Below are 14707 nucleotides of genomic sequence, written 5' to 3'. Positions count from 1 at the left end.
ACACTGGTGTCCTCTCTTCTAGCCACTGTGAAACACGCAGTGATTGTGGCCAACTGCAGTCCCTCTGGAACTCCTTCCACCTGCCTGTAGTTTGCACCTGTTAACCAGCCGTCCACAATCTCCCCTCCCCTCCAGCAACATCAGCCCACTCTCCACCCCTGCAGGACCAGCCTTTCTAGCTTTCTCCTGTGAGTGAGGCCTCATGACCTCTGCCCGGGTGGATTTCACTTCAAGGTGTCCTCCAGGCTGGGTTTTTGACAACTGTTCATCAGAACAACCAGTACAAGTTACTAGTCTGAAACCTAGCTTTAGAGTGCAACGCGCACACGCTCGCATTATTTCCTGTAAATTCACTTCAGTTTCCGGACTTGAACGTCTGTAGAATCTGCAGCATCATGTTCAAGAATAAAACACACATTTGGGTATTTTTACTTTGCTGATAAATAAGTTGTTGGAACATGCTTATGGTAGAAATAAGATGAGGAAGAAAAACATTTTGTTCATATATGACCTAGATTCTTCTTTATGTCAGCAGTTTCAGTGTGGCAAAGGTCAAGAGCTTGGATCTTGAACTAAACTGGCTCACTTATAATCTGGCTCTTCTTATGTAACCTTGGGTAAAGCGATGACTTGGTGTTTCCAACTCTAAAATGGAGATTACAATGTCTCTCTCTCATAGAGTTCTGGGAGCATTACACAACTTAGCACATAAAAAGTACCTGACACACAAATACTTACTTATGCCCAGTAAGTATTCACATTTGTTATTACAGTAATTTACAAATATTGCTTCTCCATAATCTAGGACAATTGGTACATTATTGTGAGATCTATAGTGTAAGATGGGGGCGTTGTAGCTCAGTGGTAGAGCACTTGCCTAGCATGTGTGAGGTACTAGGTTCGATTCTCAGTACCACATTAAAAAAAAAAAAGTCGATCGACAACTAAAAAATATATTAATAAAAAAACAGTGTAAGATGATATAATGAAATAAGATGAAGTTCTAGAATCTAAAAAATGTTTCCATGGGGCACTGTAAATTCTAGCATTTCTTTAAGAGGTACAATATGCTAATCCCTAAAAACTGAAGTACACTTATATAACAATACACAAATTTTAAGTGTACAGACTAAAGAGGTTTGACAAACACATACCTTTATGTAACTACCATCCCAATCAAGACATTGAATACATCACAAAAGGTTCTTTATGTTCCTTTCCAATCAATCCTAGCAATCCTGTTCTGAGACGATCACGTGGCTCCTTTTGCCTCTCCTATAAATGTCATATACAGAACTATCATCTATGCTCTTTTGGATTTGGGTATTTTTGTGCAATGTAAAGTTCTTAGATTCACTCCTGTATAGAATGTTACTGGATAGTATTGAATTTCTTCTGTTACTGGATAGTATTGAATTTCTTTTTTTTTTTTTAAAGAGAGAGAGAATTTTTTAATATTTATTTTTTAGTTTTCAGTGGACACAACATCTTTATTTTATTTTTATGTGGTGCTGAGGATCGAACCCAGCGCCCCTCGCAGGCCAGGCAAGCGCATTACCGCTTGAGCCACATCCCCAGCCCAGTATCTTCATCCATTCACCTGTTGATAGAGGTCTGTTATTTCCAACTTTGGATGATGAGGAATAATCAAGTGGCTGTGAACAGTCCTGTCCTTCTGTGGACACCTGGTTCATTTCCTCTTAGAGTGGAATGGCTGGACTGCCTGACAGCTCTAAGTTTGGGCTTTTAAGAAACTGTGGGGCTGCTTCTGGAGCACTCTTCCCGCCTTCCCTTCCTTTTAGTGGTGCAGGAGACACCCAGCTGCTGCGGGCCTTGTATTTTCAGCCCTCTAAGGGAGGTGTGGTGGCATCGTATTACAGCATGAGCTGTGTTTCCCTGGTGACAAGGACATGGAGTACCTGTACCTTAATGCTACTGCTGTCTTCTCTGGTGAAATGTCCATTCAAGTCTCCTGTCCCTGTTTACAACGTGGGTTTTCTTTGACTGATTTGCAAGAATTCTTACCTTATGACTTGGTGTCAGATACATCTATTGAGAATATTTTATCCCACACACTATAGGTAGTCTTTTCATTTTCTTAAGTTTCTACTGATGAACATAAAATTTTAATTTCAATGAAGCTTATTTTATTGATTTTTAAAAATTTTATGGTTACTGTCTTTTGTGAACTAAGAAATTACCACATCCAAGGTCATGAAGACAGAGTCTGTTTTTATCTGGAAGATTTATAATTTAATGATTTACTCTTAGGTCTGTGATCCACCTTGAACTAATTATGGTTAGATGTGTGCTAGCCATCTAGGTAACTTCTCCATATGTTCCAACAGTTGTTCCAGCACTTTCTGTGGAAGACTGCCTCTCCTTATAAAAGCCACAATGCCTGGGCCAGTCAACTGACCCGTGGGTGGGCTCACTTCTGTCACTGGTCTCTTTCACTTAATGAGTTTTCAAGGTGTATCCACATCATGACTCAAGAAGGTTTAAGCTCCTTCAGGTCTTTTGCTTTTCCATATGCATTTTAAAATCAGCTTAACCCTTTTTAATTTTTATAGTTGTAAATGGACAAATGCCTTTGTTTATTTTTACGTGGTGCTGGGATGGCACCCAGTGACTCACACATGCTAGGCAAGCGCTCTGCCACTGAGCCCCAGCCCCAGCCCTCAGCTTAACCTTTGTGTCTATTTTTTTGTCAGCTAGAATTATGACTCAGATTGCCCTGAATCTACTTATCAGTTTGGTGTACTGACAGTTTAATATCAAAAGTTCCAATTCATAGATATGTTAGATCTCTGTATTTCTTTATCCTAAAATTTCTTTCTGCATTATTTTGTGGTCTTCAGTGCAGAGATTCTTTGCATTTTTTCAATAAACTTGTTCCTAAATATTTTATTTTTGAAGATTTAACTTTCCTGCTTTCAGTCAATATACAGAAAAACAACTGGTGAGATTTTGTTTCGTCACTTACTGATTCTCCTCTACTTGAACACAGGCTGCAGGGTTTTCTAAGTGTACAAACAAGGAGTCTCAACACTCCCCCGCACCCCTGCTTTTCCCGCTCTCCAGCACCCTTGTGCTCGCCGGCCTGGGAGGAAAGCACTGGCTGTTTCACCACTGAGTATGGCTACTGTATAGCCTTTTCATGCCATTTCAAAATTAATTTGTTGAGTTGGTTTTTATAAGATCTGCATCTAGTGAGATACTTTTCTTTTTTGGTGCTGGGGATTGAACCCAGAGGCATTTTACCACTGAGCTACTCCTTGGCTCCTTTTATCACTTTTTTGAGACAGGGCCTCACTAAGTGGCCAAGGCTGGCCTTGAACTTGGCGATCCTCCTGCCTAGCCTCCAGAGGAGCTGGGATTACAGGTGAGCGACACTGTACTTGGCCTCTTCGTTCTTTTAATATGATGAATTACACTAAGTGATTTCCAAAATGTTAAAACAGGCTAACAACCCTGGGATAAGATCCCTTAATGATGATTGCCTTTCCATACTTTGCTAGATTTTATTCATTAATATTTTTAAAGAATTTTAATGTCTCTACTCAATGATATTGGTAATTTTTTTTCTTGTAATGTCTTTGTTAGATTTTGGCATCTTAGTTGCGCTGGCTTTATAAAACAAATTGGAAAGTTTCTCATCTCCTCTACATCCTAGAGTTTGTATAGGATTGAAATATTTCTTCCTCAATGAAATATTTGAAAGATTCACCAGGGATCTAGTACTCTATAGGAAGATTTTAAATTATAAACCAAATTTCTTTGATAAAGGGCTACTCAGAATTGGTGGCATAAATTTAGAACTAAGATTAGGGTAGTTTTGTTGTGTGTTCTTTTTCAAGGACTTTGTCTACTCCATTCAAGGTGCCCACTGACTACCACAGAGCTGGTGGTGACATTACCTGTATACCCCAAATACTGCTCCCAACACTGGAAGTCTCTCCCTACACTGGTATTTATTGTCCTCCTCTCTCATTGACAACAGATGGCAGTAAATGCCATTTCTACTAAGCCCCTTTGGAGGGCTCTGTTGATTTCCTCTGTTCTCCCTGCTTTCCATTTCATGATATAGGCACTTAACCTTCAAATTCCCTTCCTTTTCATTAACTACTCTAGGTTGATCTGCCCTTCTTTTTTTACTTTTTTAGTTCTTAGACATACAAGTCACTAGTCTTACATGCTTCCTTTCTTAGCAAAAACTGCCAGCCACTGAAGCCATCCATTTTCTGGGGACTTGCTAGTCCCACAAAGTTTGATATGCTATTTTTATCATTTAATAGAAAACATTTTAGATTAGCACTTGTGATTTCTTCTACCCGTTAGTTACTCAGGAGCATGCTACCAACTTCCAAATGTTGGATTCTTTTTAGGTATCTACTATCAGTAGTGCCTAGTTTAATTCCATCATGGTACAGTTCCCTCTCCGCAGAAATGCAATCTTTGAATTTTCGGCTTTTGCTGTGCTGGGGACTACACCCAGGCCGTTACATATGATAGGCAAGTGCTCTACTGCTGAGTTAAACCACCAGCCCTTGTGGGAATATTGAAAAGACTTTTCAAAGCCACATATTATAGTCTATCTTGTTCAATGTGGACTTGAACAGGTCAATTAAGGCTTTGTTCAACTCATAACTGATATGTCCACTTGCATTATTAGTGACTGAAAAAGGAATGTTCAAATAGATAATTATGACCAAATTTGTCTATGTAACTTTAAAATATGTGAAATATGGCTTCTTGGTAAATTCAACATTTTACAATTAAGAAATTATGCTTTTAAACTTTTATTTGTTTAGGTACTGGGGGTTGAACCCGGGGTGCTAAATTACATTCCCAGTATTTTTTTTATTTTGAGACAGGGCCTCACTAAGTTGCTGATGATGGCATCAAAATTGCAATCCTCCTGCTTTAGCCTCCTGAGTCACTGGGATTACAGGGGTGCACTACTGTGCCTGGCTGAAAAGATGCTTTTTAAAATCCTGGTGGTTCTGTCTTGAGGTGTACTTCATCAGAACCTACCCTGACTCTCCTATGCTTAGTGTTTTCGTTGTACACCTTTTTTCACTTTATGCACTTTTCACAACCAGGTGTCATTTTTGAAGCATCTCCTACAGATATCCCATAACCTGATTTCACTTTTTTTTTAAAGAACAGTTTAACAATCTCTGAACTTGAATATTCAGTCCACCTGCATTTAATGCAATTATTAAAACAGTTAGATTTACATCAACCACACTGTAATTTGTTTTATGTTGGTCCCTTCTGTCTTTTCCTTCCTATTTTCTTTTGGGTTGTTTTAATATTCTGTTCTATCCCTTCTGTTGGCTGCTTTTTAACTGGATGCTCCAAAGATTCCAAAATGTTTCATACTTATCACAATCTACTCTGCACATAGAAACTGTAACATATTGTGGATTTCATTTACACCTAGCCTGTCCTTCGTGTGACATTCATATATTTTACTTCCACTTATCTTACAAACCTCACAATGTACCCTCACTATTTTTGCTTCAAAAGATCACTTGACTTTTCCTTCTGTTTCTCTTATAGCTAGTTTTTAAATTGATACTACTTCTCTTCAGTCTAAGGAATTTCCCTTAGCATTTTTCTTAGGCCAGCTCTGCTGATGACCAATTCTTAGAGCTTTATTTACTTGAAAATACCTTTTTCACTCTCATTTTTGAAAAATATTTTTGTCGATACAGAATTCTGGGTTGGCAATTTTTAAAAACTACTTTAAAAATGTCATTCCACTGTCTTCAAGATTTTCAGTCTGCTGTCACTGGTCTCTGGGTGTAAAGTACCTTCTTCCAATGGCTTCTTTTGAAAGCTCTGTATTGGTTTTCAGTAGTCTGCCTCTAAGGTCTCTGAACACTTCCTCTGTGCCTCTCATTAGAGCTTTGCCGATCCAAGGTTAGTGTTATTAATCATTTCTGTGTTTTTGCAAATATTTTCATTCCCCATCCCTTCTTCCTCTGGAGCTCAGTTACGCACGTGCAGAATGTTCAATAAGGCCACGGGTCACTCAGGTCACATTCACTTTGTTTCTAGCCTTTCTAATTTTCAGTTTATGTCTTTTGATCTGTCTCCAAATGTTCACCCTTCCCTTCTGTGCGTCCAACCTGCACGTCTCCTGTTAATCCAACCTAGCGAGTGACGTCAGACATTAGATCTTCAGTTGTAGTGCTCTGGTTCTCGCTTCTCCTCTCGTGCCTATGCCTTTCTCCCAGGTTCCCTCTCTCCTGAACTTCCCATGGATCGCTGACCTGTACTGACCTCGCTAGATTTCAGAAGGGTGGTTTTCTCTAGCTCTGCTTTAGTTTTAGGTGAATACCGAAGATCCCAGAGCATGGTTTGTTCAGGGGTTTTGAGGAAAGCCCAAGGTGTTCATCTAAGCCCTTTCACTTGCTGAGACTCACTTTTCGAAAGCCGCAGTGGGCAACCCCCACATCTCTGCTCTACTCCTCAAGCAAATGGCCTCCCTCTCTGGCATCCTGGAGTCCTGCTCAGCACAGGCCCAGTTCAGCATCAGTGGAGGCTTGCTCTCCCCTTCACAGAGTTCCCCCTGCGGTCTTCAGGCATTGCACAGCCCCACTCTCCACTCCCCCTTCGTGGGCAGGGCAGCGTCCCCAGAGGCCATGTGACAGGACAGGTTCTGTCAACGGGGACTCTGAAGAGGGCCACTGCCCGGGTTCTGCTCTGGGTTTGGTTGCTCTCCAGTGCTCCGTGTTGTCAGTGTCCATTGAGTCGATACTGGTCAGACATCAACACAAAGGTGTGTCGCTACAGTTCACCCCATCATTCCGGAAGCTGGAACTTCAGTGCATGGAATTCTAATACTAATAATTTAATTAATTATAATAATAATTTAATGGTGAATAAGCTTTTCGGGTTTCTGAACTTTCTTAACAGGAGGGTCAAAAAAAACATGAAAGAGTGGGTTGCTGGTGAGAGGAAGATGAGAAGAGGTAAAGGAAGGGGCACTGGAAGCATGATGGTCATGCCATGATGTTTGCTGACCAGGCATTTTCAAAGAATTTTAGACAATGAGGCGAGAATCAAAATCAATTATGAGAAAGAATGTTACTAATAAGAGAAATCAAAGCAGGAGGAAAGCAAGACAGAACAGGTAGAGTCACTCTCAGTATCTGAATTACACCTTGATGCTGCCTTATTGAGGGCTTCATTAGAGCACATGGCAGACAAACCAGACTGCAAAATGCAATGCGGAGACCAACAGAGAGAAAATACACGGTACTGGAACCATATTAGACATGCTGTGGACATAACTGGGAAACAATAGGTGTGCATGCTTTTAAAAGAGCAAGAAGAGACAAGGCACAGAAACCCAGCCACCACGTAAGACCAGCACCTCTCCAGACTAAGCACCACACGTTGGGACCACGATGTGAGAACCATGTGCCCACTGTAATGCTTTAAGTGCAAATAAGGAATAAAGGCTCCAGCTACATTTGGCAATCCCCAAATTTAATCGCTGACTTTTCTTTTTATGAGCGCCTATCATAAGAAAAGGTTCCTTTAGATGTTTACAAATATTTACAGGAGAATTTAAAATGATGCATGTGGCTGTGTATCACATCAGGGAAGGATCTGACCTGCTACAGCAAGTACAACCGTCACTTAAAGAGAAAACATAACACTCACTTAAATTTTCAGACGTTACCATGAATTCTTCAACTTCATCATCAGAATCATCTATTAAGGGCATGAATGCATATCTGTATAAAGAAGGAGGATAGTGTCACTAGTGTGCTTAAACCTGTTCAATTTTTAGTTTATATCTAAAGTAGTCATTATATATAAAAACCTACATCTTGGGACTGGGGTTGTGGCTTAGCGGTAGAGCATTCGCCTAGTATGTGGGAGGTCCTGGGTTCGATCCTCAGCAAGACATAAAAATAAATAAACAAACAAACAAATAAATAAATAAAATAAAGGTTTAAAAAAGTAAATTAATTTTAAAAAAAACCTACATCTTGAAAGGTTCTTTAATAAAAAATGTAAAATTTAATTATTTTATTCTCGAGTCAGCAAGAATCACCGTGAAGCTATGCTGGTGAAAGCAGAAGTGGATAAAATCTTTCTGGAAAGCAATTCCACAATCTATGCAATCTATGTGCTCAGGCAGGTTATGCCCTGCAGTACTTCTGTCTCCCCACAAGGTTCTCCTTCCTGCCCGCGGCTTTCCAGCTTGTCCCCTAATGAAGAGAAAGTCTGACTGGTGAAAATAAAACCCCTGGTGGAGTCACACTTTTGTGGATGCAAACATCCTGCTGATGGTGATTAATCAAAGCCTCCTTTCCTCAAGACCTTCTGGTACTAGCTATCACAGTTCCACCTGCCATTCATTCCATTAACAAGAGTTTACCCAGACAGATGTCCAACAGCATTCTTGTTCTTGATAACAGCAAGAGTCTAAAGACAAAGTGTCTAATAACGAGAACTGCTTATATAAACTGCTGTAGGCATGTTGTGGAATGCCATAGAGCCTTTAAAAAATAATGTAGTAAGCTATGATGGCGCATGCCTGCAGTCCCAGTGGCTTGGGAGGCTGAGGCAGGAGGATCACAAGTTCAAGGCCAGCCTCAGCAACTCGGTGAGAGCCTAAGCAACTTAGTGAGACTCTGTATCAAAAAGTAAAAAGGGTTAGGGATGTGGCTCAGTAGTAAAGCACCTCTGGGTTCAATCCCCAGTAACAAAAAGCTTTTAAAAAGTACTGGACCTACAAATGACAACATGGAAAGATACGTCTTACACAAAAAGGTATGAAACAGAGCCATGGTTGTATGACTGCCATTTTTAAAAGGGGGAGAACAACACACATACTTTTTCCTTTTTTCCTTGAAGGACAGACAAGGAATATAATAGTTGTTTCCGTAGGCTGAGAGGTGAGGCAGGAAGTGGTCTTCCCATCACTGCATCCCAAGGCATGAGTTTCTGAACGTGACACTGAAGCCTGCACCACTCTGGTCCCACCCTTCCTTTCCAGCTTTACTCCCCTACAAGCACAGGTGGGGCACCCCAAATCCAAAGATCTAAAAATGTTCTGAACATCATGTCAGTGCTCCAGAAAGTTTCAGATTTTGGATTTCAGATAATCAGGTTAGGGAAGTTCAACTGGTAAAATCTATGCAAACGCTTAATAATTGAAAAAATCCAAAATCTGAAACATTCCTGTCCCAAGCGTGTTGGATAAGAGATACTCAACCTTCCATCTGGGCTGTAGCTCAGTGATAGAGCACTTGCCTAGCACACATGAGGGCCTGAGTTCAAGCCCAGCACCATGTGAAAACAGAAAAAAGAAAGAGGAGACACTCAACCTCAATTCTGACCAAACTGCCTGATGCGCCTTCCCCGACCCAGAAGATGCACATTATTCCCCAGCTCAATCCTCCACCATCTGCTCCTTTCCTAAAGGAGCAGCATGCCTCCTCCTGGTATCGTCCTCATCCCTCTCCCCTCTAGACTGGTTTACACACCTCTTATTTCACTGTCTCGCATTTTTTATGTTTGTCGCCCCACTTGACTATATACTGCTTAAAAGCAAAGACTACTTCCCCAGTTTCTCAAAGTGTTTTTGACTCTAGGAGGGGTCAACAAATGCCTGCCAACTTCAACTACGTATGCTAGGTACCTCTGATTATTTGCCGATGGTCTCCACAAAAACATTATTACAATAAGGATGAGTGAGAACAGGAAGCTCCAAAAGGCCTCATCCACCCAGAGTTCCATCCAGTCCTACAAGAAGAGCACGTCAAACAGGAGAAGTTAATTTTCTGACAAACATACAGATTTCCCTTCCAAACAGAGCACCATGACGAGGACTAATGGCATCTCTCCAACAAGTAAGTCTTTCAAATAAATAAGTGCCTATTTTTTAAGCAACCTATATTGTTTGAAGTGTTTATAAAGGGCTACTTTCTCTTACAAACATGCCTTTCCATGAAATTTTGGAGTGAACAGAAAGACTTAGAAAACAAAAGATCCTAAAAATACACTTAGAACTTTGAGTATAAAATATTAAGATGAGGGAAGAAAGAAAAAAGTTACCTCTTATTTCATTACATTGTCCTTAAGCCAGCAGCAGCTCAGGACTTGCGGGGGCACTTTGTGATTATTTATGCAGAACTAGAGACTAGCACCAAATCTCAAGAGACCCCTAAAAGAGGGTCTTTCACATTGCAAGTCTGAGAAAGGCATTTTCTTCCAACTAAAACACTCATTGGGAGCAGCTCTTCAAGGCTCACATTGAAAACACCATCACGGACACACGCCCAGCTTAAGGACTCCAGCCCACCATGACACAGACCTGGGCTGCTGTGTAACTCAGTGCAGAGTGTGGGCTTAGCATGCACAGGTCTCTGGATTCAATCTCAAGCACAAAAAAAAAAAAAAAAAAAAAAAAAGAACAAAAGCCCACCCAACTTCATGGTATGCATGCAAGGAGAAAAAAATTTCCTGTCTTTTTATTTATTTATTACTTTTTGTGCTTGGATGAACCCAGGCAAACACTACCACTGAGTTACGGCTACAGTCCTTTCCTATTATTTTAAACTACAGGAAGGAAATTCTTTTTGAAAATATGTAAGAAGTTTAGAAAAAAGCATGATAGAAAAAGGAGATTTAGGGGAAATTCCTTTTTCAGATTCATTTAAAAGAGGTAAAGTGTTGCTAATTCTATACAATATCATTCAAAGTAAAAGGAAATTTTCCATCAAAATTACCTCTATTTGTAAACAAACTAAATTCTTCAAAATTCCACAAAATAGTGTAACTAAAATTAATGGCAATTTAACTAGGAAGATTTACTTACTGATTGGCATTTTGCAATTCTAAATGTCTTGGTTGTCCACACCATAAACACTATGGAAGCTGAAACACACATTAAAAAGTCACCTTTGGAGGACAGAACATGAAATATTGAAATGCTTTATCATAATGAGAAAAAGTCAATCACTTACCCAACACAGCAAATATGAGAGTATTTGTAAAGTGCCTATATAAGGAAAATTTCACTGTGTTTTTTCTTAGCCTCAGGGTCTTCATCGTTTGTGCCAAACTTATAAAAATGTGAGAATAGTTAAGGGAAAACATTTTAAATAGTAATGAATAGCTAAAAACCATAATAAGAATCTTATATATTCCAAAATTAATAGTGCTAAATGCAGTTCCTAAAATTTGAAGAAATTTTATCACAGAAAATGTGATTGTAACCAATAGTATATAATCCTGACATATTATACAGAATTTGCTTCAAAATTCACCACAACTGAGAAGAATGAACAGACTTCAAGAGACAGCCACTGGCAAAGACACCTGGTTCATGCTCATTCCAAGCCAAGTGTGTGCAGCCCAGGAGAAAGCTGTGCACGCTGAGACCCCAGGTCAGACACACCACAGATGCCCCTGGATGTGCTGTTTGGCTCAAGCTTGCCTGTTTGCTTCTCTCCTTTTTTTTTTTTTTTTCTGGTCTATTCTCCTTTTATTTTCTGAAAGACCACAATTGGGAAGTTAGGTCATCTACCAGCTCCATTCTATAGATTAAAAAAACGTATGCAGTATAAACTAGATCTTCAGTAGGTGGAGACCTTCCTGGACACACTACCAAAGAGGGGAGGGCTACTGTACAGGAGGAAGAAGACTACAGGTCTCTAAGAGTCACAAAGGTCAGGCAGAGAAGGGTGAGGCCAGCAAGAAGGGAACAGGAGTGGGTGTGGGACTGGATTTGACTGGGGATTTCCTTGAGGTCAGCAGGTGAGAGAAGGCCTTCCAGAGGGCTATGCAGGCTCAGGCTATGGGTCAAAGTTCAGGGCCATCAGGAAGGAGAGGGCTTAAAGTGTGGTCCAGACAGTATCTGGTGCAGACTGGCCAGTAGATAACAAGAGGTCAGCTAGGCATTCACGTCCTGTGTGGAGGGGGCTTCTCTGTAGCAGACTTTTCCCAGAACACAAATGCAGGGATTTCTGAACCTGGATTCAGGTAATGTCGCCTTTCAGAAGCAAGGATTGCAGCCAGATCTCTGCCTTGACCCTGGTTTCCTCTGGAGCAGACCAGCCAGCATTGCTTGTGAACTGAACACTGCCCGGGCAGAGCTGGGCACTAGAAGGGAGCATTTATGCCTATTTTAAATTCTAAATATTTCATAAATCAAAAACTTGGTTTTCATATGAAAACTAAAGTAGTTGGTAAAGCTACAAAACTGCTTTTCAGTGTTCCTGAATGATGAATATTACAAAGAACATCAATTTCTAAAGTAACATAACCCAGTCCACCAGAGCTACTGTTAGAACTTACAAAAATGCTTTTATTCCTTAAACAGCAAGATGAAAAAACCTGGCCTTGTTTAATCATTTGGAAATGTTTTTTAAAAACCAGGGAATAAAAATATCAAAAGTAAAAGGGAAGCTGCCTAAGCCTTCACTTACCAACACACTGCTATTTGGGGTACAGTTTAAACCACTCCTCCCGTGATAGGAAAGCAGCAGCAAGAGCAACAGGCTTGTCCCCAGTGAGGTCCCAGCTTGTGCTAGGAAAGGATATCCACCAGCACAAGCCCGAGTCGAGCAGGGAGAGAGGCAGGCTGGCCAGAAGGACAAGGTCAGAATCACTCGCCTGCAGCAAAACAGCAAAACACAACAGCAGAGAAAGTGGGAGCACACAGGAGAAAAGCTGGGCTTAGGAGAGTTGTGGCTCTCCTGTCTTCTTTGAGGGTCAAGTTCTTACATGAGTAGCCACGTAAGTTCCTCAGATTCAGAGGAAGCAGTCTTTGGTCGAAGCATTCAGTTCTGTATCTATCGTGCCCTACTTCTCATTTGTCATCTGTGATCATTGGGGACATACACTGGGGTCTGTTCTGTTTTTGGTTTTATACCTACAGCAGACTTTCTGCTTTAATAGTGGAAATTAGCCAACAGCAATCTGAAGGCGAACCTCAAAAGTTCAGGATCCAGCAGAAATGGATACTAGATTTCCTTCCTCTCATCAAGGCAATTCTAATTTCTGGACTTCTGTTTTCTTTCTCCTGGTACTGGGGGTTGAACCCATGAGCACATTTTGGCAGGGCCTGAGACAGACTGAGACAGGGCCTCGAGTAAGTGCCCAGGGTAGCCTGGAACTTGCAGTGCTCCTGTCTCAGCCTCCCGAGTAGCAGGAGTGTGCCCCAAGCCCAGAGGGTGCTATTTCTTAACGAGGCACCTCAGAGGGCCTGTGAGTATAATTCAGGAGTCTGCAACAGCCCCTGTGGGCAGGGCTCCTGGAGTGGGGCGTGTTCTGTGGGGGAGCTCCTACGGCTTTCATGGTATTTCCAAAGCCATTTCTGATCCAGTGCTCAAAGAAGGTCAAGAACCACTGCTTTGAAGAGAAAGGATAATGAATTAAGTCCAGAGTTGTTTTTTCAACTTGGAAGTTCACAAATACATAACTGTTTTTTCAATTTGAAAGTTTACAAAAACACAGTTCACAAATAGGGACTTTGAAGAATAGATAGGCCAGGCTTAGAAAACATCCCACATGGGGCTCAGAGAAGCCACGGGCAGGGCTCCCTCCACCAGCAAACCTGGGAGAAGGAGGTCTTCCCTGTAGGGAAGAGACATAGGCAAGCTCAAGCCCTCTGGGCCTTCCTGTGAGAAACAGATGAGAAAATGAAAAGAATGCAAGGGAAACAGTAAAAAAAATTAAATGGAGAAAGACGAAAGTGTTACAGAGTGGAAACAAAAAGAACATGGTAAAACATGAAACCTATCGACCAGGACAGTGTCAACAAGGATGTAATGTGGGAGAGACAGACCACGTCCAGGGTACGCACAACCTCAACTCTGCTCTGACCAGCTCACATTTTCTCTAGAATTCCTCCCATTTCCCCCAGTCTCACCACAGAGGAAAAAAAGACAGGGATCTCCACCCTTAACCTATGACTCAGGTCCCTGCAGGACCCAGTTGCCACTGTCCCCACAGTGCCCCCACTACCACATGCCGCAGCCCCTCCACCAGAGCCTGCTCCATGCCTGCCCTTCCCAGCCCTGCATGTGGCACGGCAATCTCAACAGCACAGGTCTGTCTCCCCAGGGTGGTCCCCTGCCCTGCCACCTCCCTCAGCTCTGCTCCCCCTTTCAGCCTCGTCTTCCCCTGCAGCGAGGCACCAGCCCAGCTCCCTACTTCACTGGGCCGCCTATTCTTGGGTGATGTCACAGCTGCCTCCTTCTCCCACCACACGACTTCTGATCTGACCCTTGGCTCCAGCTCGACCCCTCTGCAAATCGAAGCTGTGATGTTTTTATTTGTACTTCTGGCAGTGCCGGGGTGGGACCCAGGGCTTCCTGCATACCAGGCCCAGCACTCCACCTCAGAGCTGCGTCCAGCCCGGGCTGGCACCGCCAACTCTCTTCCCAGGACACCCTAGGCTACCCAAACCACCTTCATTTTGGCTCATTCTCCAATTTCACCACCCCGAGAACTGCCACACTGCCACCAGTAGCCCCAAGGATACACCTGAGACCTTTGAGAACCCATTTCTAACAACGCTACTGCTGGACTTACATCTTTCTGACCCTTGGTAGGTCTTGAGTGCCCTGCAAGTGACTCCTGACCAGACTTCCTGTCTCCTCTTCCAGGTCACCTCGCAGCACTCCCAAGTCATGCCACCCACTTGTCGTGACTCTCCCGCTCTCCA

The 14707-nt window shown here is 42.0% G+C and overlaps 1 protein-coding gene across 2 annotated transcripts in view; it reads right to left on the bottom strand.

Annotated features, from left to right (window-relative positions):
• Positions 1–14707, bottom strand: part of TMEM87B (transmembrane protein 87B) — a 52561-nt gene that overhangs the window by 13970 nt on the left and 23884 nt on the right. The window contains exons 11-15 of one of the 2 annotated variants that reach the window (XM_081264685.1): positions 12580–12651; positions 11001–11109; positions 10853–10911; positions 9674–9777; positions 7684–7757 (exon numbers count right to left, since the gene is read on the bottom strand). In XM_081264685.1, coding sequence (XP_081120811.1) covers positions 7684–7757; positions 9674–9777; positions 10853–10911; positions 11001–11109; positions 12580–12651 — 418 coding nt within the window. Of the gene's footprint in view, positions 1–7683; positions 7758–9673; positions 9778–10852; positions 10912–11000; positions 11111–12579; positions 12652–14707 lie in introns of both variants that reach the window. The other variant, XM_081264686.1, reaches the window with a different exon arrangement.

Source organism: Spermophilus citellus (genome assembly GCF_964194105.1).
Source record: "Spermophilus citellus genome assembly, chromosome: 13".
Lineage (NCBI taxonomy): Eukaryota > Metazoa > Chordata > Mammalia > Rodentia > Sciuridae > Spermophilus > Spermophilus citellus.
This window is presented reverse-complemented; position numbering and strand designations above follow the sequence as displayed.